Source organism: Chlorocebus sabaeus, chromosome 13 (assembly GCF_047675955.1).
Source record: "Chlorocebus sabaeus isolate Y175 chromosome 13, mChlSab1.0.hap1, whole genome shotgun sequence".
Taxonomy (NCBI): domain Eukaryota; kingdom Metazoa; phylum Chordata; class Mammalia; order Primates; family Cercopithecidae; genus Chlorocebus; species Chlorocebus sabaeus.
The window spans coordinates 59,850,467-59,876,558 of record NC_132916.1 but is presented as its reverse complement, the minus strand read 5'-3'; the positions used below and the strand labels follow the sequence as shown (position 1 = coordinate 59,876,558).

At 35.6% G+C, this 26,092-nt stretch overlaps 1 protein-coding gene across 15 annotated transcripts in view; it reads left to right on the top strand.

Moving 5' to 3' along the window:
- AHI1 (Abelson helper integration site 1) overlaps positions 1 to 26,092 on the top strand; it is a 223,168-nt gene that overhangs the window by 117,816 nt on the left and 79,260 nt on the right. Inside the window, exon 23 of one of the 15 annotated variants that reach the window (XM_073022496.1) lies at positions 14,753 to 14,868. The exons of 13 other annotated variants lie outside the window; for them this stretch is intronic. In XM_073022496.1, the coding sequence (XP_072878597.1) occupies positions 14,753 to 14,820 (68 nt within the window). In that variant the 3' untranslated portion in view covers positions 14,821 to 14,868. Of the gene's footprint in view, positions 1 to 6,101; positions 6,903 to 14,752; positions 14,869 to 26,092 lie in introns of those variants that run through there. One more of the 15 variants, XM_038000859.2, reaches the window with a different exon arrangement.

Genomic DNA, 26,092 nt, shown 5'->3' with positions numbered 1-26,092 from the left:
AAATTACAAAAATTAGCCGGGTGTGGTGGTGGGCACCTGTAATCCCAGCTACTCAGGAGGCTTAGGAGAATTGCTTGAACCTGGGAGGCAGAGGTTGCAGTGAGCCTAGACCACACCATTGCACTCCAGCCTGGGCGACAAGAGCAAAACTCCATCTCAAAGAAAAAAAAAGAGAAAGAAAAAACACTTTTATATAGTATATAACATCAAAATGGGAGAAAGGGTGCTTTTGGGTTTTTTTGTTTGTTTGTTTTTTACCAAAAATGTTTTGTTACAATTGTTTATTGACAGAAGCACTGATATGTGGAGGAATGAGCTTCGGATTAGGAATTAACACCAAATTTCTAATTCAGCCTTTATCACTCAGAAACCACTTGATGTATTCAACTTCTGAACTGCTGGCCAGATGATACGTTTAATGCTAGTTGTTCAGATTAAAAATTATAGACCCTGCCTTCAAGAGTCGATAGTTTTTTGTTAGAAGTAGACAGTTATTCACTGCAGTGTGATCAGTGTTCTCCCATTGGTAAATGCTATAACATCATAAAAATGGTAAAAAATTTTGTGAATGTATTAAAGCCTAACTCAGACTTACGTGTCTGGGGTAAGTTAAGGAAGAATTTAAAGACACTGATTTCTGAATCGACTTTTAAAAGAATCAGTCCGCCTTTAAAAGAGGAGGGCTGTGGACTCTAGGGTTGAGGAGGGGGAACAGCTTCTAAAGTTTTTCGTATGTAAAATGGAGGTTCTGATGCTTCATTTCCTGCTTTTCAAAAATGCTATTACAGTGATCTAATGTGATAACAAGCACTATGAAGTCACTTTTTAAGTGCATAAGCAACCAAATGTAGGTTATTACTATTACCTTTAATTTCTCTAGCATTAATTTAGCAAAGGTAGCTTAATTTGAGAAAAAAAAAAAAGTTATGATAAAAATGAAGACAACAGGATGAAAACTTATATATGTCAGGGAGGTGGTCAGACTTCCTTAATCATCTGAATTCTGTTCCATCTAATCTACTGAGGACCAAGAATTACTCCTAAAACTAATGTTGATTTCATTTCATACCCTTTCTCTAGCCTCCAATTAACACAAAAATCTTAGAAGTGTAACAGTTGCCATATTTGGATTTTTCTGTTAATCACATGGATTTTTTCTTTAGCATGACTATTTTGTATTCTCCTTCCACAAATCCTTCGTTTGTTAAGATTTCTTATTGTTATGATTGGATTCTCTGAAATTGATATTTGATCGGTACATTGAAGTATAAGGAGTCATTTTAATATCCTGTATCAGTATTATACTAAGTAACTATGCAATGATCTGAAGTAGATTAACTATACTTAATCTACTAAATATTAAAACTTATTCCTCACTTGAAGACCAGGTGTGGTGGCTCACGCCTGTTTAACCCTAGCACTTTGGGAGGCCAAGGCGGGTGGATCACTTGAGGTCAGGAGTTCAAGGCAGGTGGATCACTTGAGGTCAGTTCAAGACCAGCCTGACCAACATGGTGAAACCCCTTTCTACTAAAAATACAAAAATTAGCCGGGCACAGTGGCAGGTGTCTGTAATCCCAGCTACTCGGCAAGGCCGAGACATAAGAATCACTAGAACCCAGGAGGCAGAGGTTGCAGTAAGCTGAGATTGTGCCACTGCACTCCAGCCTGGGCGACAGAGTGAGACTCCATCTCAAAAACAAACAAACAAACAAAACTTACTCATCACTTGTGATGAAAGCCCCTGTGTCTTTAATGATAAAGGCCACTTGAACCTGTGTTTCTAAACATGTTAATAATTTAAAATATGCTTTCACACTTGCCATTTCTTAATTTAAGAATCATTTTTATTAACTCTAGTGAATATTAATGTTCTTAATGAATGGTTCTTCATGTACAGGGATATGCAGTTAGTGTCCCTGTTGGGATATTAAATTTCTCCTAATGCTGCCTGAGGGGAGAATGTGAATGCAAACTTTGCTTATTTAAATTAACAGAGTCAAATGAGCTTGAATCTGCTCGCTGTTTCCTAGCCATTTATTTTGTAAGAAGCTATTTTGTATGATATTTATATGACACATATGGTTCCAGTCTCATAATTTCAACTTTTTTCCCTATCTGTTAAAAATAGAAAACTTAGTGTAAGCTTTTCTTCTTTTGTCAGTCACATTTATTTGCAAATTGATGTATTTCATTTAAAAACCTTCTAAATTCAGTTATCAAAGAATATTGTAGCATTTTCCTCATAGATAAATTTTAAAAGTGAAATTATATCAACAATGAAAAATAAAAAGCAAGCAATGGAAGACCACGAACTACAGGAAATTAAAATGAGATCCTATTGAGTTAATGAATATGAAAACTACATAATTTAATACTACCAGAGCCAAAGTATGAGCTAGATCATTTAATTTTTATTTTATAGAATTCTGATGTTTACCTTTTCCAAAGCTTTCCCGTTGATATAACTTCTTAATTTAAAGACTTAGAGAAGGTATTTGCATATAGCATCTTTTTAAAAAAGATCAAATGTAAAACTTTTGAAGTTTAGGCACAATTGGACAGAGCTGTTATATGGCTCTGAAATATACAATCTAATTTCAGGAAAGATACTCAGCCTCAAACTTATGTGGTAAAATATGTAAGCTATTTACATGTGTAACAGAAATATAATCATTGCCAGGAGTTCCCTGAAAGAAGTGTCTATATGCGTCTATATTTCAGTCTTCTGTCTCATTTCATGTCCTATATGTTTTGTTTTGTTTTGTTTTTTCTTGTATTGATGTTTTCTGGCTGCCATTATACCTTCCTAAATCAATCGATGTTTCCTCTGTGTTCAGTTTTTTTTTTTAATCTGTTTATGTATCCTGTGTTTTTCTTTCATGCCAATGGCTTTTCCTTATATATCTGATGATCCTTAGTGTCTCTTTAAAAATAAAGAACTGGGTACAAATATGATTTCTTCTTCTGTTCTGAGAATGGCTCTACAATCTCACTGTTTTCTTCACCTAAGCAGAAAGTATATTGAAAACTTCATATACGTGGCTAGCACAAATTAACTGGCAGCTTATGTTTAGGGTAAACAAGTAAAGTGAATGGGCCCACATGATACTGTCATGCAAGTTGCCAAAATGAGTATAACTGGGACAGCATATCCACACTAAGAAGGCTACATGCTTCCCAGATGGTTCATGCTATTATTTTTAGAGACAATTCCACTGTGGTTTGTTTTGTTTTTGTTTTTGTTTTGTGGCGGACTGTTAATGCTGGGCATCCTTCATTTTCTGGGGATTTCACAGCCTGTTTAGCTTAGGTATTGTACAAATGAATCTTCTGTTACTTCTGGTTTTCATTCAGGTTTTCCCCCTTCCAAATATGCTGATTCCAAATTCACAGATTTCATAGTCAGATGGCTTCTGTATCTACTACAACTCTCCAACAGTGTATTCAGACAGATGTTTCTAATCGTTTTCCGTCTTCTATAAATTTGTTGAAATCTCTAATCTCTTCTTCTCAAGCTCAAAAGGGACCTTTTCATTGCTAATTCTAGTGGTCAATTCTTTGTTCTTATCTTCACCTATCAGCAGCATTTGACACAGTTGATCACTTCTAAATACATGATTTCTGGGATACCACATTCTCTTGGTTTTCCTCTTATCTCTTTAGGCACTCTTCATTGTCCTTTGCTAATTCTTCCTCTTTTCTTCCATGTCTTATAAGATTGTTTCACTGCAATTTGACCCTGTTTTATTCCCTGTATATGCCCACTCCCTTAGTGATCTCATGACTTTAAATAAAACTCATATGTCAGTGATTTTCAAATGTTTTATCTTCAACCCATACCTCTTTTCTGAACTGTAGATGTACACAGCCCATTATGGTAGCTAGAGGCTGGTATAACATAGGAACTAAATTTTTAATTTTATTTCATTTTAATTAATTTACTTTTTAGGGGGTTGGGGGGATGGAGTCTTGCTCTGTCACCCAGACAGGAGTGCAGTGGTGTGATCTCAAATCGCTGCAACCTCCGTCCCCCAGGTTCAAGTGATTCTCCTGCCTCATCCTCCCAAGTAGCTGGGACTACCGGTGCCCGCCACCACGCCTGGCTAATTTTCTTATTTTTACTAGAGACGGGGTTTCACCATGGTGCGCAGGCTGGTGTTGAACTCCTGACCTCGGGTGATCCGCCCACCTCAGCCTCCCAAAGTGCTGGGATTATAGGCGTGAGCTACCATGCCTGGCCAATTTACATTTTAAAAACCACAACTGGCCAGTAGGTACCATATGGGCCAGTGCAGGTTTATAAAATCCACTTCATTATCTGACTCCCAACAAATCAGGTGTTACAATATAAAGAATAGATTACCAGTTTAAAAACCTAATACAAGTAACACATTTAATAATAAAACTTGCCTAAATGTTGAAGATTTTGTGGTGGCATTTCATCATCATGATTTTGAAGATGTTATTAATAAGCAATTTTGGTTAACTTGAATAGAGTCTCTAGAAGTGTCTAATTTTTCCTATTTAAATAAATATGTGAGATTCTGGTAGCACTTAGCCAGAGGTCAGAGGCATTTGTATTTAGATCCAGATTCTGTTGCTTAATGCTGCGACTTGAGCAAGTTATTATTTCATCTCAGTGATGTGTAGTTTGAAAATAGAGGACAGGAAAATGTTTACTACAAGTGAAAGTTTTTAAATACCAAAATTTGTTTGTCTTAGTGCAACAGGAATAATAGATTGTATCTTTATAACTATATTCAGAACTACTTTAATCATTGAACCTTTTAATTTTAAATTTATCTAACTTCCCACTAAATTTTAGAATGGGAAAGCACTGTGTTCTTAGAACTAAACCTAGTAAATGTCTTATGTTAAAATCTATATTCCTGTGGTACCTATGTATTATTTCTAAATATAACTTTCAGGCATATTGTTGAAAACATTTCAATAAGTAGTTTTTATTATATAAAGTAGAAGACTTTAAAGGTTTCAACTACTTTATCGGAACGTAATTTATACTGTGGTGAAAGTAGTAAATGTTTTGCAACTCACTGCTTTGCCTCTAGGGTAAAGGGAGTTCAGTAATCAGTTTACTCAAAGGTGAGAATTGAAGGAAGAATTACAACAATGCCATATGGCTGCAACAGGTGAGAGGGTTGGTTATAAAATAGCTAAATTATTATGACCAGGTATAACTTTTTTTTTATAGTTTGAGAATATGACTACATTAATACAGTTTACTATCAACCATAAAATGCATTTTATAATTTTGTAATCTCAAATCGAAATGGACAGTTCAATTTTTAAGATAATTGGGCGTACAAAATGTTATAAAATATATTTCCAAATATGTAGATTTTAAAATACGTTTTTCTATAACTTTTTTTTTTCTGATAATACACTTAATACATGCCTTTGAAGAAAATGAGTATTATGTTCTGGCTGAGCAAGATGGCTCACACCTATAATCCCAACACTTTGGGAGGCTGAGGCAGGTGATTGCTTGAGCCTAGGAATTCATGACCAACCTGGGCCACATAGTGGGACCCTGTCTCTTTAAAAAAAAAAAAAAAATTTTTTTTTAATTATCTGGGAGTAGTGGCACATGCCTGTGGTCCCAGCTACTCAGAAGGTTGAGGCAGAGGGGGATCGATTGAACCCAGGAGGTTGAGGCTACAGTGAACCATGATCCTTCCACTCCATTCCAGCCTGGTTGACAGAGCAAGACCCTAGGTCCAAAAAAAAGAAAAAAGGAAGGAGGGAAGGAGGAAATGGACGCAGGGAGGGAGGAAGGCAGGAAGGAAGGAAGGAATCATAATTTTAAGCCATCTTTAGTTCTTCACTATTATGGTGTATATATTTATATATACAAAATGTTGGACACATTTCTGATAATGAAAAGTATTTTAATTCATGGTTAAAATAAAATATATATACTCAGTGTCCCATATTTATTAATATATACTCAGTGTCCCATATTTCACATCAGTGTTCATTTCAGCCATTATATTCTGTGATTCTGTGGTAAATGATCCAATTTTTTTTAAATAATTTTTTTTTTTTTTTTTTTTTTTTTTTTTACTAACTTTGCTTAGGATGGGCACTGCCTGGAACCATGCAAGCAGCTCTTCATGTTTCCTCCTCGGGGGAAGAAATGAAATAGCATTTGTATCACAAAGAAAAAAAAAAAATTATTTTCTTTGTAAATCCCTATGTCTCAAAGTAACTTTTTAAAAAATAAAATCTGTGACGAGAAATTTTTAGTTTTTAAACATTTTAGTTTGTGTCTACTGAAAGCTCTGGAAATTCAGAAGAAAGAGGCTATCTAATTAAGCTCTCATTTACTCTTAGGTCATAATCTTATTCTAGTCATTTACTCTTAGTCAGGTCATAATCCGCTAAAACTATGCTCAGAATAGCCCTAAGGTTTCCCTTACAGAAGTGAAGTGCATACTTTTGCATTTTGTGGTTTAGTCAGTTTGGTCTGGATAGTGAACAGTCTGTGATATCATAGAATTTACTGGTAATGTTTTCTGGAAATGAATATCGTCACTTATTGAAGACATTAACAATGGAAATTAGGTTTAGGAACCAGACCTTCTGGTAACGATAGAGACTTAGAGATAATGTTGATTTGTATTTTCTAGAATTTTAAATGCACATTTTAAAGAAGCCTTTTCCTTGAATGAAAAGTGGATGAAAATGTAAAGAATCACTGTGGTGTTCTTAGTCAGCAACTTGCCTACCAGTGTGAGAGCAAAGGTATTGAGAAATATGGAAAGTGACAAATGACTATATGCGTGACTGGTCATTTTTTTTTTTAAATAATGTAAGAGATTTTTGTGTTATAAATAGTTAATAAGTGAAAAGTGGAACATTGTTCTTCAGACAATTTACTTTTTTCAGAACATTGTTCTTCAGACAATTTACTTTTTTCCTCAGCTTTCTCTAAGAAAACCTTCAACTGTAATTCGTAAGGAATAAAAGTTAAGAACGATTTCTGACTGGTTTCCATCCTTTTTTTGAGAAGAACCAGAAATACTACATTTTAATAGAAGTACTCTAATGAAAACTGTTATTCAATTTAAAAAATAAAAACGTTTTTAATATTTTCAAAAATTAATTGAAGCAGTTCATCAAGCATTGTTTGTGGAGAGCCTACGGTATGACAGAGACTCTGCCAGGCACTGTGAGAAATGGAAGATGAAAGCCCTAAGAGGCTTTCCAGTCTATCTGCGGAGTCCAGCAGGCAAAGAAATAGTTATAATATGATGGTGGTAAATTCAGCAGGGCATTCATATAAAATACTGTGGCAGTGCAGACAGGGGAGTAAATCCGATTATATGTATCATCCTTATAAAGTGGACGTAGTTTTATGGCACTGTTTAGAAGTTTATCTTGCCCATGAAATATACAACAATATCATCTATTTAGTTCTCTAAATGATAGCTTAGAACTCGGAATCTGGATTTTGTTGCTGGCCTTTTGTAAGGCTCATGTGTCACAAGTCATATAATGACCTTAATTAATTAATATGCTTTTTTCAAATCTGTCTCCCAAGGATCTTGCAATATTCTGAGAATAAGTGAGTTTATACTGGTAAAGGACTCCAGTTTATTTCATATTAATGTCTATGTGGGTGTGTTTGTATATCATATCAATGTCTGTGTGGGTGTGTTTGTATGTGTATGTGTTGTATATACTTGCCACTTTTTAAAAAAGAATCAAGTCTTTTACATCTCATTGCTGTTAAATTTGAGAAATATAGAACATGAACAGGTGTTTTGTTTAGGCCAACTCAGAATCGGTGAAGCTTGTTTTTTTGTGGGAGTCCTCTTTTCCTTTTTTTCCCTCCTTTGTTAGTGACATTATGAGGCATAATGTTATCTCAGTCTTTTTAGTCTGATTTTGAAGTGAAGATTTAATGGAGTTGAAAGTAAAACACTTTAAAAGCAAATGTAAAAGGCAGTTATAAATGCACCTATAACAGGCAAATTAATGTACTTAATGTTCACTGAACTACTACAGGGAAAAAATTAATAACATAATAAGCATATTTTTAAAAATGACTTCTCTTTGCTTTGGATATGGAAAACTTTTTCTAAATCATCATGCTTATATTCAAAGTTTAAAAGTTTTCCCTAGAATTTAAAATGTCTGTTTTATGGAAAGACCTGGAAAAATGGGTTCACACCATCTCACATTCTCAATACCACACCAATATAATAGACCAAAAAAATGTTTTCCATCATTAAATCCCTTTTTGTTTTAACTTTGTACTTTTGGGGGGGTGAGGGGGTTGGTTTTATTTTACTTAAAAAGATGTCTAATTTTTACACATGCAGGTACTGGGAGTGCAAGATCATTTATACATTCACTAAGTACCCAGTGCATACTTACAGTGTCCCAGGCACTTTTATACGTGCTCTGAAGGTATCAGTGAACAAAACTGGTAAAACTCCCCATCTTTATGTAGCTTACCTTCTAGTGGAGAATGACATGAAGCAAATGTGGTCTGATTATTCCTCAGTATCAGGGGAATTGGTTTCAGGACCCCTTGTAGATAGCAAGGTCCTTGGATGCTCAAGTCCCTAATATAAAATGGACAGTATTTGGATATGACCTATGTACATCCTCCTATATACTTTAAATCATCTCTAGATTACTTATAATACCTAATACATTGTAAATGCTATGTAAATAGTCGTTGTCCTGTATTGCATAAGGAGTAATAACAAGAAAAAGACTGTGTGTTCAGTACAGATGCATTTCTTTTCTGAATAGTTTCAATCCATGGCTGGTTGAATGCATGGATGCAGAACCCGTAGATACAGAGGGCTGCTAAATAAAAACAGTATAATGACAAAGCAGGGAAGGGAGTTGCACCCGAGGAGTAGGGTTAGGTTGCTGTTTAAATGTTTAAACGGGGTGGTCAAGGAAAGCTTCACAAGGTAACTGAGAATTAAGCAAAATTTAGATGAAGAAGAGAGAAAGGGAGGGAGGAAGGGAAGAAGGGAGGAAGGAGGGAGGGAAGGAAGGGAGGAAGAGGGGAAGGGAGAGGGAGGGACGGAGAGGGGGAAGAGCAGGGAGGACGGAGGGAAGGGAGGGAGCTTGGAAAAAAGGAAGCTAGGAAAAAAAGGAAGCAAGGAAAGAAGCTAGGAAACTGAGTTGTTTGGGAGAATAGCATCCCCATCCAAGATCCTGGAACAGAATTGTACTTGATATGCAGTTTGAACAGCAAAGAGGTCAGTATAGCTGGATTGGAGGGAACAAGGAGGAAAGTGGAAGACAGTAAATCCAGAGAGGTAGCAGCGGGCCCAGATTGTACAGAACCTTATAGAAATGAAGTGCAGAACTCAGCCCCATCCCTAGCACTGCTAGTATTCACTGGAGACCTATTTTTAAAAAGGTAGGTAGATGGGATTGCATAGTTTGATTTTGCTGTAAAAGGAATGAACGAAGTGTACTAGAGAGTGCAGATGATGTAGTAACAAATTCTGTGTTACAGAAGATAATAAGACCTCACAGAGAAGACAGTATGTGAACTAATTGTAAGATGAGAAGAATCATAAAATGTGTTAGGGCATTCCAGCTAGGAAGGCCAGTTAAAAGGTGATCTAATAATTGAGGTAGGAGAAGGGGGTTGAAGTAAGAGAGTGGAGATGTTAAATCATTAACATGGAGGTCTAGAAAACATGGAGGTGAGCGAAAAGAAAACAAGTAGAATTTAAGGGTGCCAGAGGCTTTTAATTTAGGTGAATGAGTGAGTAGCAATCCATAAATGAAAATAGGAAATATAGGAATATTGAGAGGAAGATAATGAATTGTATTTTGGATATATTGAGTTTGAAATGCCTACAAGATATTATGGCATTTCTGAAACACGATATCTAATAGCTTGCTCATTCATTTGAACCTCATTTATTAAATATCCTACTGTGAGTCAAGCCCTGTGCTAGGAACTATACAGTGTATTTTGGAATACAGGCTTAGAGTATAAGTACAGATGAAGGAGTCATTGGTATATGTGTGGTATTTGAGCCCATGGGAGCTAATGAGATAAGCTGGAAGAGGCTATTTAGTGAAAAAAAACTAAGAACTATGAGGAGTGACTATGAGGTGGATAACTTGAATGTTTGTTACCCAAAAAGGCAGTAAAGAAAAAAAGGAGGAAACAAGAAAATACAAGAAGCTTCTTTTGGTGTTGTATTTTTTTTTTAATTCTGCAGTATAACAAATCTGAGTAAAAAGGAAATGCTGAAATTATAAATTTACCTTTCTTATCCTTGTTATATTTGTACTTTTGATTTTCAGTCCATAACATATTGTTAAATCTATATGTTAATCTATTGTCAATCTACTTTCCATCTATAATATTATTGTTAAAATAATATTAATGTTAAAGACAGATATTAAGTTGTATTTTAAGGATTAAACACACAGAATTGAAGTTTGTTGGCTTTGCCAGTGTAATTTATTAGGAACACACCCTACTAGCCTCAGATAGGATATCTAGAGCATGTCGCAAAGGATATGATTTGAACAGACTCCAATTCATATTAGAGTTTACTGAGGAAATTTATCAAATACTAAAAACTGTAGGCAACTCTTTATGGTTTTAGGTAGAAATTAGTGTAGTTGGTATTTGATTATTGGTTAGCACAATTATTTGGGCATTAGTTTAGAAGTCTGTTAAGTCTCTGCTAACTCTATGTATTCATTTTATCAGTGAATTTTATTTTTGACTAATATATGGAAATAAATAATACAGATTATTAAAGACTAGCATAGCCCAGGAAGGTCTTCCCAGAGATGTGAGTTGCAAATAACTGCTCCAAGATCACATATCTAACAATTGTCAGCGCCAGTCTTGTAATACATGCAAAATGGCCCCAGAGTCAGGACGTATACTAGTAAATTATCCCTTGAAATGTATATTTTTCTAATTGTAAAGGAACAAATACTAATCATGGAGAATTATAAATAACTGATACCTCTGATTTGGGACAGTAATTTTCCCAGAAAATTATTATTTTTCAATAAACATAGTAAATTTATTGAGTAGAGCAATCAACATGTAGAATATAAATATGTAATATTTTTTCATTCGTGCATTAATTTTTTAGCTTTCTCTTATTTTTAGGAAGGTGATCTAATAACAGAGTTGAGAAGGAGTGCTTTGTTTTCTAATTGCTTTTAATAATGCTGAGACATTTTTAAAATAAGAACCTTGGCTGGGCTTAGTGGTTCATGCACCTGGTACTTTGGGAGATTGAGGCAGGAAGATTGCTTGAGGCCAGGAATTCAAGATAAGCCTGGGCAACAAAGTGAAACCCGTTACTACAAAAAAATTTAAAAATTAGCTGAGTGTGGTGGTACATGCCTGTAGTCCCACTACTCGGGTGGCAGAGCTGGGAGAATCACTTGAGCCCAGGAGATCAAGGCTGCAGTGAGCCATGATTATGCCACTGCACTCCAACCTGGGCAACCAAGCAAGACCCTGTATCATGAATGAATGAATGAATGAATGAATAAATAAATAAATAAATAAATAAAATAACTCAAAACCATATTACTCTGCTTATGTGGAAGACTTTACAGTGTTTAAAACTGTTAAAGGTTCGGTTGCCTGCTATAAGATAATTAAATGTCTATTCAGGCAAAACCGTTGAAGATTCGGTTTGCCTACTATAAGATAATTAAATGTCTATTCAGGGCCTATTATTCCCCAACCATATTTTGAAATTTTTTTAAACTGTAAAAAATTGAAAAAATGTAAAATAAAACCCCTAATTTTGCATTTGCTTCTTCCTTCCCAAAACTTCATCAGACATCTGCTAAAGTAAGGAGATTTTACTGTCTAACCACAGTACCATTATCATACCTAAGAAAAATAGCCAAGATTCTAATCTAATTAACAGTTTATATTCAGATTTCCCTAATTGTGTCAAAAAAGTCTAAAGCAGTTTTTTGTTTACATGCTTATTTTATTCAGCATCCAGTCCAGATTCATACTTAAATGGCTTGTCTTGTCATTTTAATGTCATTTAATTTCAGTTAATCTAGAATCTTTTTTTGGTTGTTATGACATTGACTTTTTAAAGAGTCGGACTGGACCAACTGTCTTGTTAAATGTCCAACATTTTGAATGTATTTCATCCTGATTATATTCAGGCTAAACTTTTTTGGCAAAAATACCATGAAAAATATCTAAAAAGTACCTGTAAATGGTTTGCATCATATCAGGTGCATATCATGTCAGCTTGTCCCACTTTTGGTGTTGTCAAATTTAGTCCTTAATTAAGGTGGTGAACACTGGATGTCTTCATTGTAAAAATTAATATTTTTCTTTGTAATTGTTGAAATAATCTGTGGAATGATACTTTAAGGCTATGTGAATATCTGGTTCCCAACCTTCCTTTGTTCCTTCTGTATGTTCCTTCCTTAGTGGGCTTAGTAAGCCTACTTCATAGTTTCAGCGTCCGTTGATGATCCTGGCCTGAACTAACTATTGTAGTGGGCAGAGGATACAAAATGGTGTTTTCTAGTGCTGTTCTCACCTTTACGTTTATTGGCTGGTATTCTTCAGTCGAATGTTTTCTTCCCTCCACACACACCACCACCACCGCCCCCCTGGGTTCCTATCTTTCTTTCTATATGAGTACTATGGGTTTTTTTTCATTCAATTTGTTATACTACTTTTCTAACATTTTTTGTGTGTGGTTCAAATTGTCCCCTGATTTGGCAAAGAAGAGCCCATTCATTCCTGCTTTGTGTCTTTGACATGAACTAGTAAGCCTTTGAGCACTTCCATGCTTATAATGTCCTGAGTTCGTCTGGTACTATCCCTACCCCAGAGCTGCAATCAGTCATTTATCTAAAGAACTCTGGTACTATTAATAGATAATGCAATTTAGAAGCTAAAATCTGGGACTAAGTACACTCATTTCTTTTGGGGAATCATTGCTTCTAGATCCTGTCAGTGAACATAACTTGAAAATAATTTTTTACAAAATCAAGTTTTATCTTTATTGTATATTTGTGTGCTTTCGTTTGACATAATAGGGAGCCTTGTCATTTATCAATAATAAAGGCTGCAAATATTTTTCCCACTTTGTCATTGGCTTTTGACTTTGCAGCACAAATGTTGCAAGATATGGATTCAATTTATTTTTCAGAAGGTCCATTCACTTGTCTCCAACATATTGTCCCAACACCACGTATTGGAAAATATCTCTTCTTCTTCATATACCATATGTACTTGAATCTTTTTCTAAACATTTTAATCTGTTTTGTTCATCTACATGGCTACTCGTGTGTTAATACTGCATTATTTTAGTTACAGAGGCTTTTTATGATATATACTAATATTAAGTAGTGTTTATTTCCACTGGTCACTCGTTCTTTTCCCCTCAGGATTTTTTTAAGGTATTCTTGCATGTTTTTCTATATGATTTTTAGAATCAACTTGTCTAGTGCTGGGAAAAAACTTTTTAAAAATTAAAATCATATTAAATTTATATATTGTCCTGGGGAGAGCTGACATTTCTATGATGCTACATTGTCTTGTCACACAACATGGATATTCCAGTTAGATACTCCTCAACTTACAATAGAGTTATAGCCCGATAAACCTGTAATATGTCAGAAAAGCATCCAAACCTACCAAACATCATACTTTAGCATAGCCTGCCTTAAACATGCTCAGAACACTTACATTAGATGTACATTAGATGTAAGTGTACATTAGCCTGTAGTTGGGCCACATCATCTAAGACAAAGCCTATTTTATAATAAAGTGTTGAATATCTCTTGTAATTTATTGAATATTCCACTGAAAGTGAAAAACTGAGTAGCTGTGTGAGTACTCAAAGTATGCTTTTCACTGAAAGCATGTTGCTTTCAAACGATGGTCAAGTTGAAAAATCGTTAAGTCAGACCATCATAAGTCAAGGACCACCTGTACTTTTGTATTTTTCAGAAGTATTTTTGTTCTTCATACTGTTCTACACATTTTTTGTTATATTTATTCATATATTTTATTATTTATATTGCCCTTATAAGTGAAGTATTCTCTTTCATTGTATCTTCTAATTCGTTGAATATGTAATAGAAATTGATTTTTGAGGCCGGGCATGATGGCTCACGCCTGTAATCCCAGCACTTTGGGAGGCCAAGGCAGGTGGGTCACCTGAGGTCAGAAGTTCAAGACCAGCCTGGTCAACATGGTGAAACCCTGTCTCTACTAAATATACAAAAATTAGCCAGGCGTGATGGCAGGCGCCTGTAATCCCAGCTACTCAGGAGGCTGAGGCAGGAGAATTGCTTGAACCCAGGAGGAAGAGGTTGCAGTGAGCCGAGATCGCACCATTGCACTCTAGCCTGGTCAACAGGAACAAAACTTCATTCCAAAAAAAAAAAAGAGAAATTGATTTTTGCATATTAAATTTTATATGATGCTAACTTTCCAATTTATTTTATTAGTTCCGGTACTGATTGTGTTAATTTTAGCATTGATTCTTTTGGACTTACTAGATATAAAATTATATTATCTGCAAAATGTAGTTCACCTTCTTTTCCAATTCTTAAGAAAGGCTTGCAGTCTCAGGACAGATAAATTCTTCACATTAATTCAGCAGAAAAGATCTCTGCCTTCTATAACTGTATTTTATTGGAATATAATAAATTTCATGTTTTCAGAAAGGCACAGATAATCAAAGCATAATTCTTTCTCTGTTATATATAGAAAGATCCACGGGGATTGCCAAAACTGACATAGGATGCCCAAAACAAGTAACTCATAAGATGTCTTGAAAGGAAGGTTAGAGCTTCTCCTGTTCCCAGAACAGTGCCTTGTGCTTAGTGAGTAGCTTGTAACCATTTGTTAATGAATGATACATAAGATTGCTGGATATATATGTTCTGTCTTCAAAACTTGGCACATATTCCTGCCTGTTTTTGTTTTGCAGCATATCTGTTTGTCTTTGTTCTTCTTTCTTTGATCATAGTCTTGAGTTAAAAGTCGGTAAGGTTCAGGAAAACTAAAAAAATGTATGCTTTCAGCTATTCAAATTAGGTACAATAGAGTAAAATGTCATGATCTGATTTTCTACAAAATAAATACTCGAAGTGTCTCCCAAAAACATAAAATTTCTTTTATTATCTTCTCTAGACTGTGTTACTATCTGGGAAATTTGGGAAATGTTTTAAGTATGGTCATGCATCACTTAACAATGGGGATACATTCTAAGAAATGCATAGTTAGGTGATTTTTTTCATTGTGCAAATATCATAGAGTGTACTTACACATAGATAGTATAGCCTACTACACCTAAGCTGTATGGTATGGCCAACTGTTCCTACACTATAAACCTGTACAGCATATGACCATACCTAATGCTGCAGGCAGTTGTAACACAATGGTAAATAATTGTGTATCTAAACATAGAAAAGGTACAGCAAAATGCAGTATTGTAATCTTATGGGACCCCCATTGTATGTGCAATCTGTCATTGACTAAAACATCATTACTCAGCACATGACTGTAAGGCATTTCAGTTTTGCGCTAAGTTTAGGAACATTACCAAAGGGTAAATTAACGTTTTTTAAGGCAGTCCTAGTGCATTAACTCAGGCATTCAGATGACTAATACACCTAACGCTGCATTGTAGCATATGAGTCTGTTGAATGTTGCATAGGAGAATAGATTCATTCAGTTAATATTTGAGTCAATTCTTGAAGACCTTCTATATTTTAAGCATTTGGGTTAGGCACTGTGGATATGAAGATGAAAAACATCAGGTCCCAACCACAGGGGCTAAACAAACACATAAATGGGTCTGAAGGGTTTGTGGCTTAGAGGTGTGGGTGTCAGTCCAGGTACTGCTGCTTTTAGTTATATGACCTTAGGAATGTTACCTACCTTCTGATTTACTTTCTGAAAGCCACTGTTTCCTTCCTTTAAAATAGGGTTATCTTGTTATTTAGTAATTAACTTAAACTTCTTTTGTGTGTATTTGACAAAGTCTCACCTTGTCACCTGGGCTGGAGTGCAGTGGTGCAACCATAGCTCACTGAAGCCTTGACCTCCCAGGCTCAACTCAAGCCATCCTCCCAAGTAGCTGGAACTACACATGCACACCCACATCCAGCTAATTTTTTTTTTTTTTTTTTTTAGTAGAGACAGGGTCTCACTATGTTGCCAGAACTAGTCTCAAACTCCCAGGCTCAAACAATTCTGCCTCAGCCTCCCAAAGTGTTGGAATTACAGGCATGAGCCACTGCACCTGGAGAGAATTCTTAATAGCTGTTTTTTTGTCTGTTTTGTTTTAATTTAAAAGACTGATTCTTCCATTGGCATCAGTGTCACTACCATTTCTAGTTTATTTCTTCTTCAGGCTACTGAGGCTCTTCAAGAAAGTTATTTTCTTTGCCTCTTCGTGGTCTGTTGCCCCAGCTATACTGATGGAAGTCTGAGTTGTACCAAAATCAAACCTGCCCAACTGATACCCCTCTGCTGAGGCACAGGAGTAAGCCTCTCTTCTCAAGTCTCATTAGCTGCAAGTTACAACCATGTCCCAATGACTGGGACTGAATGCCAGTTCTTCCAGAAGCCAGTTCTTCCAGGTGTATAGACCCTTTTTAGGGTTATTATGATTCATAGGATATGCTAGGCCCTTAATGTACTACAACATTAAACTTACAGATATTGCCCATTTCCAAAGGAATTTGTAGCTTCTGCTGGCTGAAAGCCCTCAATGAACTCTGAAAACTTAATTTTCTACTCACACATTTGGAAAAAGCCTGCTTACCTTGCACAGATCCTCGCTCAACACTGAGTAGAACCGACCCTATGCCTTGACATACTGGTCCTGAGATCCCAGGAAAACTTCATTCTGATATACACTCCAGGGTTTGCCAGCCTTCTTGTCTTAGTCTTTGTAGATCTCTAGAAAGAAACTAAACTATATGACTTCAAATGTTAAAATCTCTAGAGTAGAAAGGATGTTCACATAGAAGTTTATTTGAAAAGATTATCATAAAGATAAAAGTTGTGAAGGTAAAGATGATCTATAAAATTAAATAATAGGATAAAATTTCCCTGAGCAGAAGAATGATAAGACTCTGCAGGTCAAAGCGTTTATCAAGTCCCAGGAAAAGATGAATGATAACAAAGGCACTCAGCCATACTCTGGTGAAATTCCTGATTTCCTAGGTAAAGGAAAAATATCACAAGCTTCTACAGAGGAGTGACAGGTTCTTTACATAGGAAAGAAAATCAGATGAGCACTTGACATATCTAAAACACTAGAAGCTGGCTGATAGTGGAGTAACATATAGGCAACCAAGATAAAGAGTTTCTTATCCAAAGGAAGGCAAATTTGGATATACCAGGATTTAGAGAGTACTGTAACCAAATGACAACTGAATGAAACAGAAATCTCAAGACAGAGGAAAACATTAGATTTTTCTGTTAGACATAGAGAAAAAGATTAGATGTTTTCTTACACTATGTCATTTTGTTTCATAAATTCACACTTAGCACTTCTACAAATTCCCATGCATTTTTATCTCTTTAAACTTAACTATATAAAAAGAATAGAGAAATAAAAGCCTTCTAAAAGTTTAATCTTGATGTGGAGCAAGAAGATATTGGTAAGTATAGTATCTTGGTTGGAGAGAGGTTCAGACATGAATTTATTTGGATAAATAATAAATGTATTTATTACTGTTAGAATCCAGAAGGTAACTAATAGCAGATTTTAAGTGTTGGTAAAATTGAAAACAAAAATTCAAGATCAACAGGCAAGAAAAAAAGGGAGTATACACTGAAATAGACCAAAAACAAGAAAATTTTAAACAGCAACAATATAACTAATTGGAAGTAGAGTTTTGCTTCTAATTAATATGTACATTGTAATGATCATCACTCTTACCATATTATTGAGAAGACCTCACATAAACTAAAAAGCCATCAAAGAGATGTGGTCAGAGAGAATTCTAAATAAAATAAATTGCAAAGAGAAATGAACCCTACTGCATCAAGAAGTAAAGACAAGCAGTCACTTTAATACATGGGAACATTTATTGAGATAGAAACCAGGCAAGCAGAGGAGCAAGCCTTCTATAAGCAGAGTTACTGCTGAGGCAAGGAGAGATGAGCTGAACTTCTAAGTACTATGTGGACTGGCATGATAGATTGGAATCTGAAAGATCCCAAATGTCACTCAGTCCTCTTCGCCTATCAGTTCTCCTCAAGAGGACTTTTGCAGCTTAAGCACTGACAGGAAACTGGGAGAAAGGCAGAGAGAGTTCTCATAATCTCTAGAAGTTTAAATCCCAAAGTCCCCCTAGAGGGAATAACTCATCTCATTTTGGGGAGAGTTATAATAGGTGTATTGAAATTAAGCAACAGCCCAGTCCCAACCCAAGTGAACTCCTGATGTGAAAAGAGATCTACCCCTTACCCTAGGTTTCTGAAAAAGGAAATGGTGAACCTTTTCTGAGGGAAGATGTTTTCTATTTCAGTCTACTGATTACATGTCTAGCAGTTCTAACCTATAATCAAATTCTGAGCCATAAAAATTAGCAGAAATAAATGACCCATAAGCAAGAAAAGGAACAATGAATAAAGGAATCCTACAGATAATCAAAATGTTGGAATTAGCAGACAAGAATTTTAAAATACCTGTTACACATATGTTAAATAACTTATGAGGAACCATGAGCAAAAGGAGTGCAAAGATGGAGAATTTCATGAAAAATAAATGAATGCATACTCTAGACCTGAAGAGTATAACAGATAAAATGAAAATTCATTAGATGGGCGTAACAACACATAACAGCAGATAACAACAGATAGGACACCTTAAAAGAAAGGACTACTGAACTGGAGGACAAAACAATAAAAATTATACAGATTATCCAAATTGAAACAAGATAAAGAGGAGGCATGAGAAGAAGAAAGAGTCAGATCTGTGTGACCCTATGAAATGGATTAAACATGCAATTGGGATTGCAAAAGGAAAATAGAAAATATGGGTGAAGAAATATTTGAAGAAATAATGGGCTAGTAGTTTTCCTCTAATTAAAGACAACCTATAGGCATAAGCTTAGCAAGGAGAAGTAGTCATCAGCATTTCAAGCTTGTTTCTATAACTGTGTTGATGCTGTCTCAAAATGGCAGATAGGAGGCAGGACTCACTTGCAGCTCCCACTTGGACGGACAGAGCAGTGCGCAGAGAATCACACTGTGAACTTTTGCTCCAAGAACTACTGCGGGAAAATACCAGAAAAGCCGAGAGATTCCACAGATCTGTTAGAGGAGGGAGCTTGCTGCTACAGGCTCTGTGAGACGGCTGAAAAACTTAGTGCCCAAAGCGTGAGAGAGAGAATGTCCACCTCTGAACACACATTCTCACTGGGGAACCTGAAGGTCCAGATCACCAGAAAAGGATTTGACCTTACCTGGAGCTGAGGCAAATTTAGAGAGCTGAGTGAAATATAGGGGTAGAGAAAGCTGTGAGAAGAGCCCTGTGGGCACTCTTGGTCCTCAGGGAAGCCATTCCTGCATTCCTGACTGTCTTGCAGGAGTCCTTGGGAAGGGCCGCCAGTGGAATTGGAGGAAGACCATAAAGAGAAGGAAACGTCTAGCTCAAGTTTATAACAATTTCAACTGAAGGCAAAGTTTCCTGGACAGAATCCGAAGGAAGGAGCAAATGAGGAGTGCAGATACGAGCACAGAATCCACAGCAGGTGGGAAGGTGCAAAACCTGAAAGCCCTGCTTGCTTTCTCAGAGGGGAGGCTTATGGCCTGGGGCAAGTTCTCAACCCTGCTCACTGGCTGCCTGGAAATAAGCTCCTCGCTACTGAGGGGTAGAGTGGGAATGAGAGTGACATTTTGGGATGTGTGGGAGCTGGGTGAGGCCTGGAAAGTCTTACCAATAGACTCAAAAGTAAAAGAAAGAACATAAGAGCTGAAAGAAAAGACTTTCTAATTAACCCAATCCGACAAAGCCAAAGAAAAATATTTTTAAATGAACAAAGCCTCTTAGAAGTTTGGTATTATGTTAAATGACCAAATCTAAGAATAATTGGTGTTCCTGAGGAAAAAGAGAAATCCAAAAGTTTGGAAAACATACTTAAGGGAATAATCTAGGGAAACTTCCCTGGTCTTGCTAGAGATATAAACATCCAAATGCAAGAAGCTCAAAGAACACCTGGGAAATTCATCACAAAAAGGTCATCACCTAGTCACATCATCAGGTTATCTACAGCCAAGATGAAGGAAAGAATCTTAAGGGCTGTGAGGCAAAAGCATCAGGTAACCTATAAAGGAAAATCTGTCGGATTAACAGCAGATTTCTTAGCAGAAATCCTAGAAGCTAGAAGGGATTGGGGTCCTATCTTTAGCCTCCTTAAACAAAACAATCATCAGCCAAGAATTTTGTATCCAGAGGAACTAAGCTTCAAAAATGAAGGAACTCCAAAAGGACCCTCAAAACCATGTAAATACATGGAATTTAAATAAACTGATCCCAAATGATCATTGGGTCACCAACGAAATCAAGATGGAAATTTAAAAATTCTTTGAACTGGATGATAATAGTGATACAACTTGTCAAAACCTCTGGAATACAGCAAAAGCAGTGCTAAGAGGAAAGTTCATAGCCATAAATGCCTACAATCATCTGAAAGAGCACAGGCACACAGATCACACCTCAAGGAACTAGAGAAACAAGAACAAACCAAACCCAAACCCAACAGAAGAGAAGAAGTAACAAAGATCAGAGCAGACCTAAATGAAACAATAAAAAAATACAAAATATGGATGAAATGAAAAGCTGGTTCTTTGAAAAGATTAACAAAATTGACAGACCATTAGTGAGACAAACCAAGAAAAGAAGAGAGAAGATCCAAATAAGCTCAATTAGAAACGAAATGGAGGATATTACAACCAAACCACTGAAATACAAAAGATTGTTCCAGGCTACTGTGAAAGCCTTTATGTACACAAATCAGAAGACCTAGAGGAGGTGGATAAATTCCTGGAAATATACTATCCTTCTAGATAAAACTGCAAAGAAATAGAAACTCTGAACAGACCAGTAACAAGCACAAAGATTGAAATGGTAATTTTAAAAATTGCCATCAAAAATAAATCCTGGACCAGATGGACTCACAGCTGAATTCTATCAGACATTCAAAGAAGAGTTGTTACCAATCCTTTTGACACTATTCCAAAAGATAGAGAACAAGGGAATCTTTCCTAAATCATTCTGTGAAGCCCGTGTTACCGTAATACCAATGCCAGGAAAGGATATAACAAAAAAAAAGAAAACCACAGACCAATATCCCTGATGAATATAGATGCAAAAATCCTCAACAAAATACTGGCAAACCAAATCCAGTAGCGTATCAAAAAGATAATGTACCATGATCAAGCAGGGATGGTTTAACATATGCAAGTCAATAAGCGTGATATACAACTTAAACAGAATTAAAAATAAAAGTAATATTGTCATCTCAATAGAAAAAAGCATTTGACAAAATCCAGTGTCCTTTATGATTAAAACCCTCAGCAAAATTGATGTAGAAGGGACATACCTTAAGATAATAAGAGCTATCGGTGACAAACCCACAGTCAACGTTATACTGAACAGGGAAAAGTTGAAAGTACTCCCCCTGAGAACTGGAACAAGACAAGGATGCCCACTTTCACCACTTCCGTTCAACATAATACTGGAAGTCCTAGCCATAGCAATCAGACAAGGGAAAGAAATAAAAGACATTCAAATCAGTAAAGAAGTCAAACTGTCGCTGTTTGCCGATGATATGATTGTATATGTAGAAAACCCTAAAGACTTATCCAGAAAGCTCCTAGATCTGATAAATTAATTCAGTAGAGTTTCTGGATACAAAATCAATGTGCACAAATCAGTAGCACTGCTAAACACCAACAGTGACCAAGCTGAGAATCAAACCAAGAACTCAATCCCCTTTACAGTAGCTGCAAAAAAATAAAATAAAATACTTAGGAATGCACCTAACCAAGGAGGTGAAAGATCTCTACAAGGAAAAGTACAAAACTGTTAAATCACAGATGACACCAAAAAAATGGAAACACATCCCATGCTCATAGTGTGTAAAATCAATATTGCAAAAATGACCATAACTGCCAAAAGCAATAAAAAATTCAATACAATTTGCATCAAAATACCACCATCATTCTTCACAGAACTAGAAAACAATCCTAAAATTCATATGGAACCAAAAAAGAACCCATGTAGCCAAAGCAAGGTTAAGCAAAAAGAACAAATGTGGAAGCATCACATTACCCAACTTCAAACTATAAGGCTACAGTCACCAAAACAGCATAGTACTGACACTCGACCAATGAAACAGAATAGAGAACCCAGAAATAAACCCAAATACTTAACAGCCAATTGATCTTTGACAAAGCAAACAAAACATAAAAGTGAGGAAAGGACACCCTATTCAACAAATGATGCTGGGATAATTGGCAAGCCACATGTAGAAGAATGAAACTGGATCCTCATCTCTCACTTTATGCAAAAATCAACTCAAGATGGATGAAAGACTTAAATCTAAGACCATAAAAATTCTGGAAGTCATAAAAATTCTGGAAGATAATATCGGAAAACCCCTACTAGACGCTGGCTTAGGCAAAGACTTTATGACCAAGAACCCAAAAGCAATTGCAACAAAAACAAAGATAAATAGATGGGACTTAAACTAAAAGGCTTCTGCATAGCAAAAGAATCAGCAGAGTAAACAGATAACCCACAGAGTGGGAGAAAATCTTCTCAAAATATGCATCTGACAAAGAACTACTATCCAGAATCTACAAGGAACTCAAATCAGCAAGAAAAAAAACAATCCCATCAGAAAGTGGGCTAAGGATATGCATAGACAATTGACAGTTGTCAAAAGAAGATATACAAAAGGCCAACAAGCATATGAAAAAATGCTCAGCATCACTAATGATCAGGGAACTAACTGCAAATCAAAACTGCAATGTGATGCCCCCTTACTTCTGCAAGAATGGCCATAATCAAAAAATAATAGATGTTGGTGTAAATGTGGTGAAAAGGGAACACTCCTGCCTTGCTGGTGGGAACGTGAACATGAACAATCACTGTGGAAAACAGTGTGGAGATTCATTAAAGAACTATTAGGTTGGTGAAAAAGTTACTGCAGTTTTTGCCATTAGTTTCAATCAGCAAAATCCACAATTACTTTTGCACCAACCTAATAAAAGTAGCGCTTTTGGTCCAGCAATCCTACTACCGTCTACCCAGAAAAAAAAAAAAGGGGGGGGGGGTCATTATACAAAAAAGATACTTACACACACGTTTATAGCAGCACAATTTGCAGTTGCAAAAATATGGAACCATCCCAAATGCCCATCAATCAATAAGTATATGTATATACACCACATTTTCTTTATACATATATATACACACACACCATGGAATACTACTTAGTCATAAAAAGGAATGGAATAATGGCATTCACAGCAACCTGGATAGAATCGGAGACTCTTATTCTAAGGACTTTGGGAACTTGGGGCAAAGGGTGGGACAGGGGTGAGGGATAGAAGAGTACACATTGGGTACAGTGTACACTGCTTGGGGGACAGATGCACAAAATTTCAGAAATCACCACTAAAGAACTTATCCGTGTAACCAAACACCACTTGTTCCTCAAAGACCTATTGAAATAAAAAATAAAATTTTTAAAAATAAATAAAATTTGAAAGCTTAGTAAAATCCAAGGATACACACATACGCATATACATATATATAAATGAAACCATAGATACCTCCTAATTAAACTGAAGAAAATGAAAAATTTGTATTCCTTTAGAATATAAATATACACGTGTGTGTGTGTGTGTGTGTGTGTGTGTGTGTATGAAACCATACCTAGGTACCTTCTGATTAAACTAAAAAGAAAAGTACAAAAGCAACCAGAGGGGGAAAAAAATGTGTTAGGTTCAGGGAAATCATAGTAAGAATGATGCCTTCCTTCTTATAAGAAGTAATGGAATGAAATCATTTTCTAAAAGCAAATGGCTATTAACCTAGATTTCAATACCCAGGAAAACATTCTTTGCAAATGAATCCCTACTAAAGGTTTTTCAGGAAAAAACAAAACATAGTCACCAGCAGACTTACACTACAAAATAACAGGGGGTTAATGATCTCATGTGAAAGCCTGGATCTGTAAGAAGGAATAAAGATAAATATATTGGTTTAAAACAACAATACTGACAGTGGTGTTTATAACATATAGAAGTTAAGTACAAGGCAGCAAAAGCATAAATGGTGATTGGATAAATGGGGTTAACACTTTTAAGTTGCTTATATTATTCTTGAAGTAGAAAAAAATCCTAATTCAAAGTATAGTAAAGTTGTATGTTATAATCTCTATATTAACCATTAAAAAATATGAAGAGATGTAGCTAAAAAGCCATCAGAGGACATAAAATGGAAGAGTAAAACTATTTGACTATTCCAAAAGAATGTAGAAAAAGAGGAAGAAAGGAACAAAAAGAAATGCAGTAAGATAGCAAAATGCTAAACTTCAACAAAGCCATATGAGTAATTGCATTAAATGTAAATAGTCAAATAATTGAAAGGCAGAGATTGTTAGACTGGAGAACCTAGCAGTAATATTTATTGATAGATTGATTCTTTATTCTGCTGACAGACTGCCTTTATAATTTTTTTCATTTTTATTTGTTGATAGGTCGATTTATTCTACCTATATTCTATATTCCTGAGTTCATTAGGACATATGCAGATTTTAAAATATTTCATAATAACATCAACATTTTAACTATATTCCTTCACAATTATGTTGAATGAACATAACACGTATAATTTAGAGGATAAACAATAGTATTTTTATTTATTACATATTTACCAGAAAGTAAGTGTATTATTAGGGTTCTCCAGAGAAACGGAACCAGTAGGAAGTCCGTAGAGAGGGAAAGGTTCACTTTAAGGGATTGGCTCAAACATTATGGGGGCTGGCAAGACCAAAGTCTGCAGACTAGGCCAACAGGAGGGAGACGTAGGAAAGAGTTGCAGTTCCAGTCTGAGGGCAGCCTGTTGGCAGAATCCCCTCACTGTCAAGTGAGTTGTCATTTTCTTAAGGCCTTCATCTGATTGAATGAGGCCCACGTACATTATGGAGGGCAGTGTGCTTTACTCAAAGCCTGTTGATTTAAATGTTAATTCCATCCAAAACCTTCAAAGAAATATCTAGAATAATGTTTGATCAAGTATCTGGGTACCATGGCCTAGCTAAGTAGAGATATAATACTATCCATTATAGCAAACTATTTATTATAAGCTTTCAATTATTGTTATACCTTAATAAAAGTGAAATGAGATACAGATAGGTTTTTAAGTAAAATTTACCTAAAATAGGAAGTTATTTTGATACATGTTTTCTAAAGTTTATTCCTTTCTATTTATTTTTTACTGCAAGCTTGAACAAACATGCATAATTGTATCTCCAAATGATATTATTTATATATGTAATCTAAATTTAAAACTAAGATTATAACTTTGGATAATCCACTTTTTGAAATTCTAATTTTCAAAACATTCTTATCCTAAAATTGAAACTCTAAAATCTGTAGAGTTTTTTTTTTTTCTTGTTATCGTATAAACTATGTATATATATTTTTTCCTGGTTTGCTTTGGTTTTTATTATTTTAAAGTTCCTTTTCTCCAATTAAAATTACTTTCTATTTAGATAAGAATTTAAAAATCGGTAATTAGCCTAGGTCAATTTTATAGCAGTCAGATTACAGTAGCGAGAAGACGTGTGTGAGATGTTGTTAATTGCTGAACTCTGGCATGACCACTCTCATTTGAAAGCCAGTTGCCATGCCACACAGTTCTCAGTGGTTGCAGCTAGGATTGTGAGACTGTAGGGGCTGACAAAGTTGGGATTTCTCAATTTATTCTCTGTATGCTTCTGTATTGTTAAAATCTTACAATAGGAATCTACATTACTTGAGTATTTGCCTGCGTGTTGTACCCTTTGA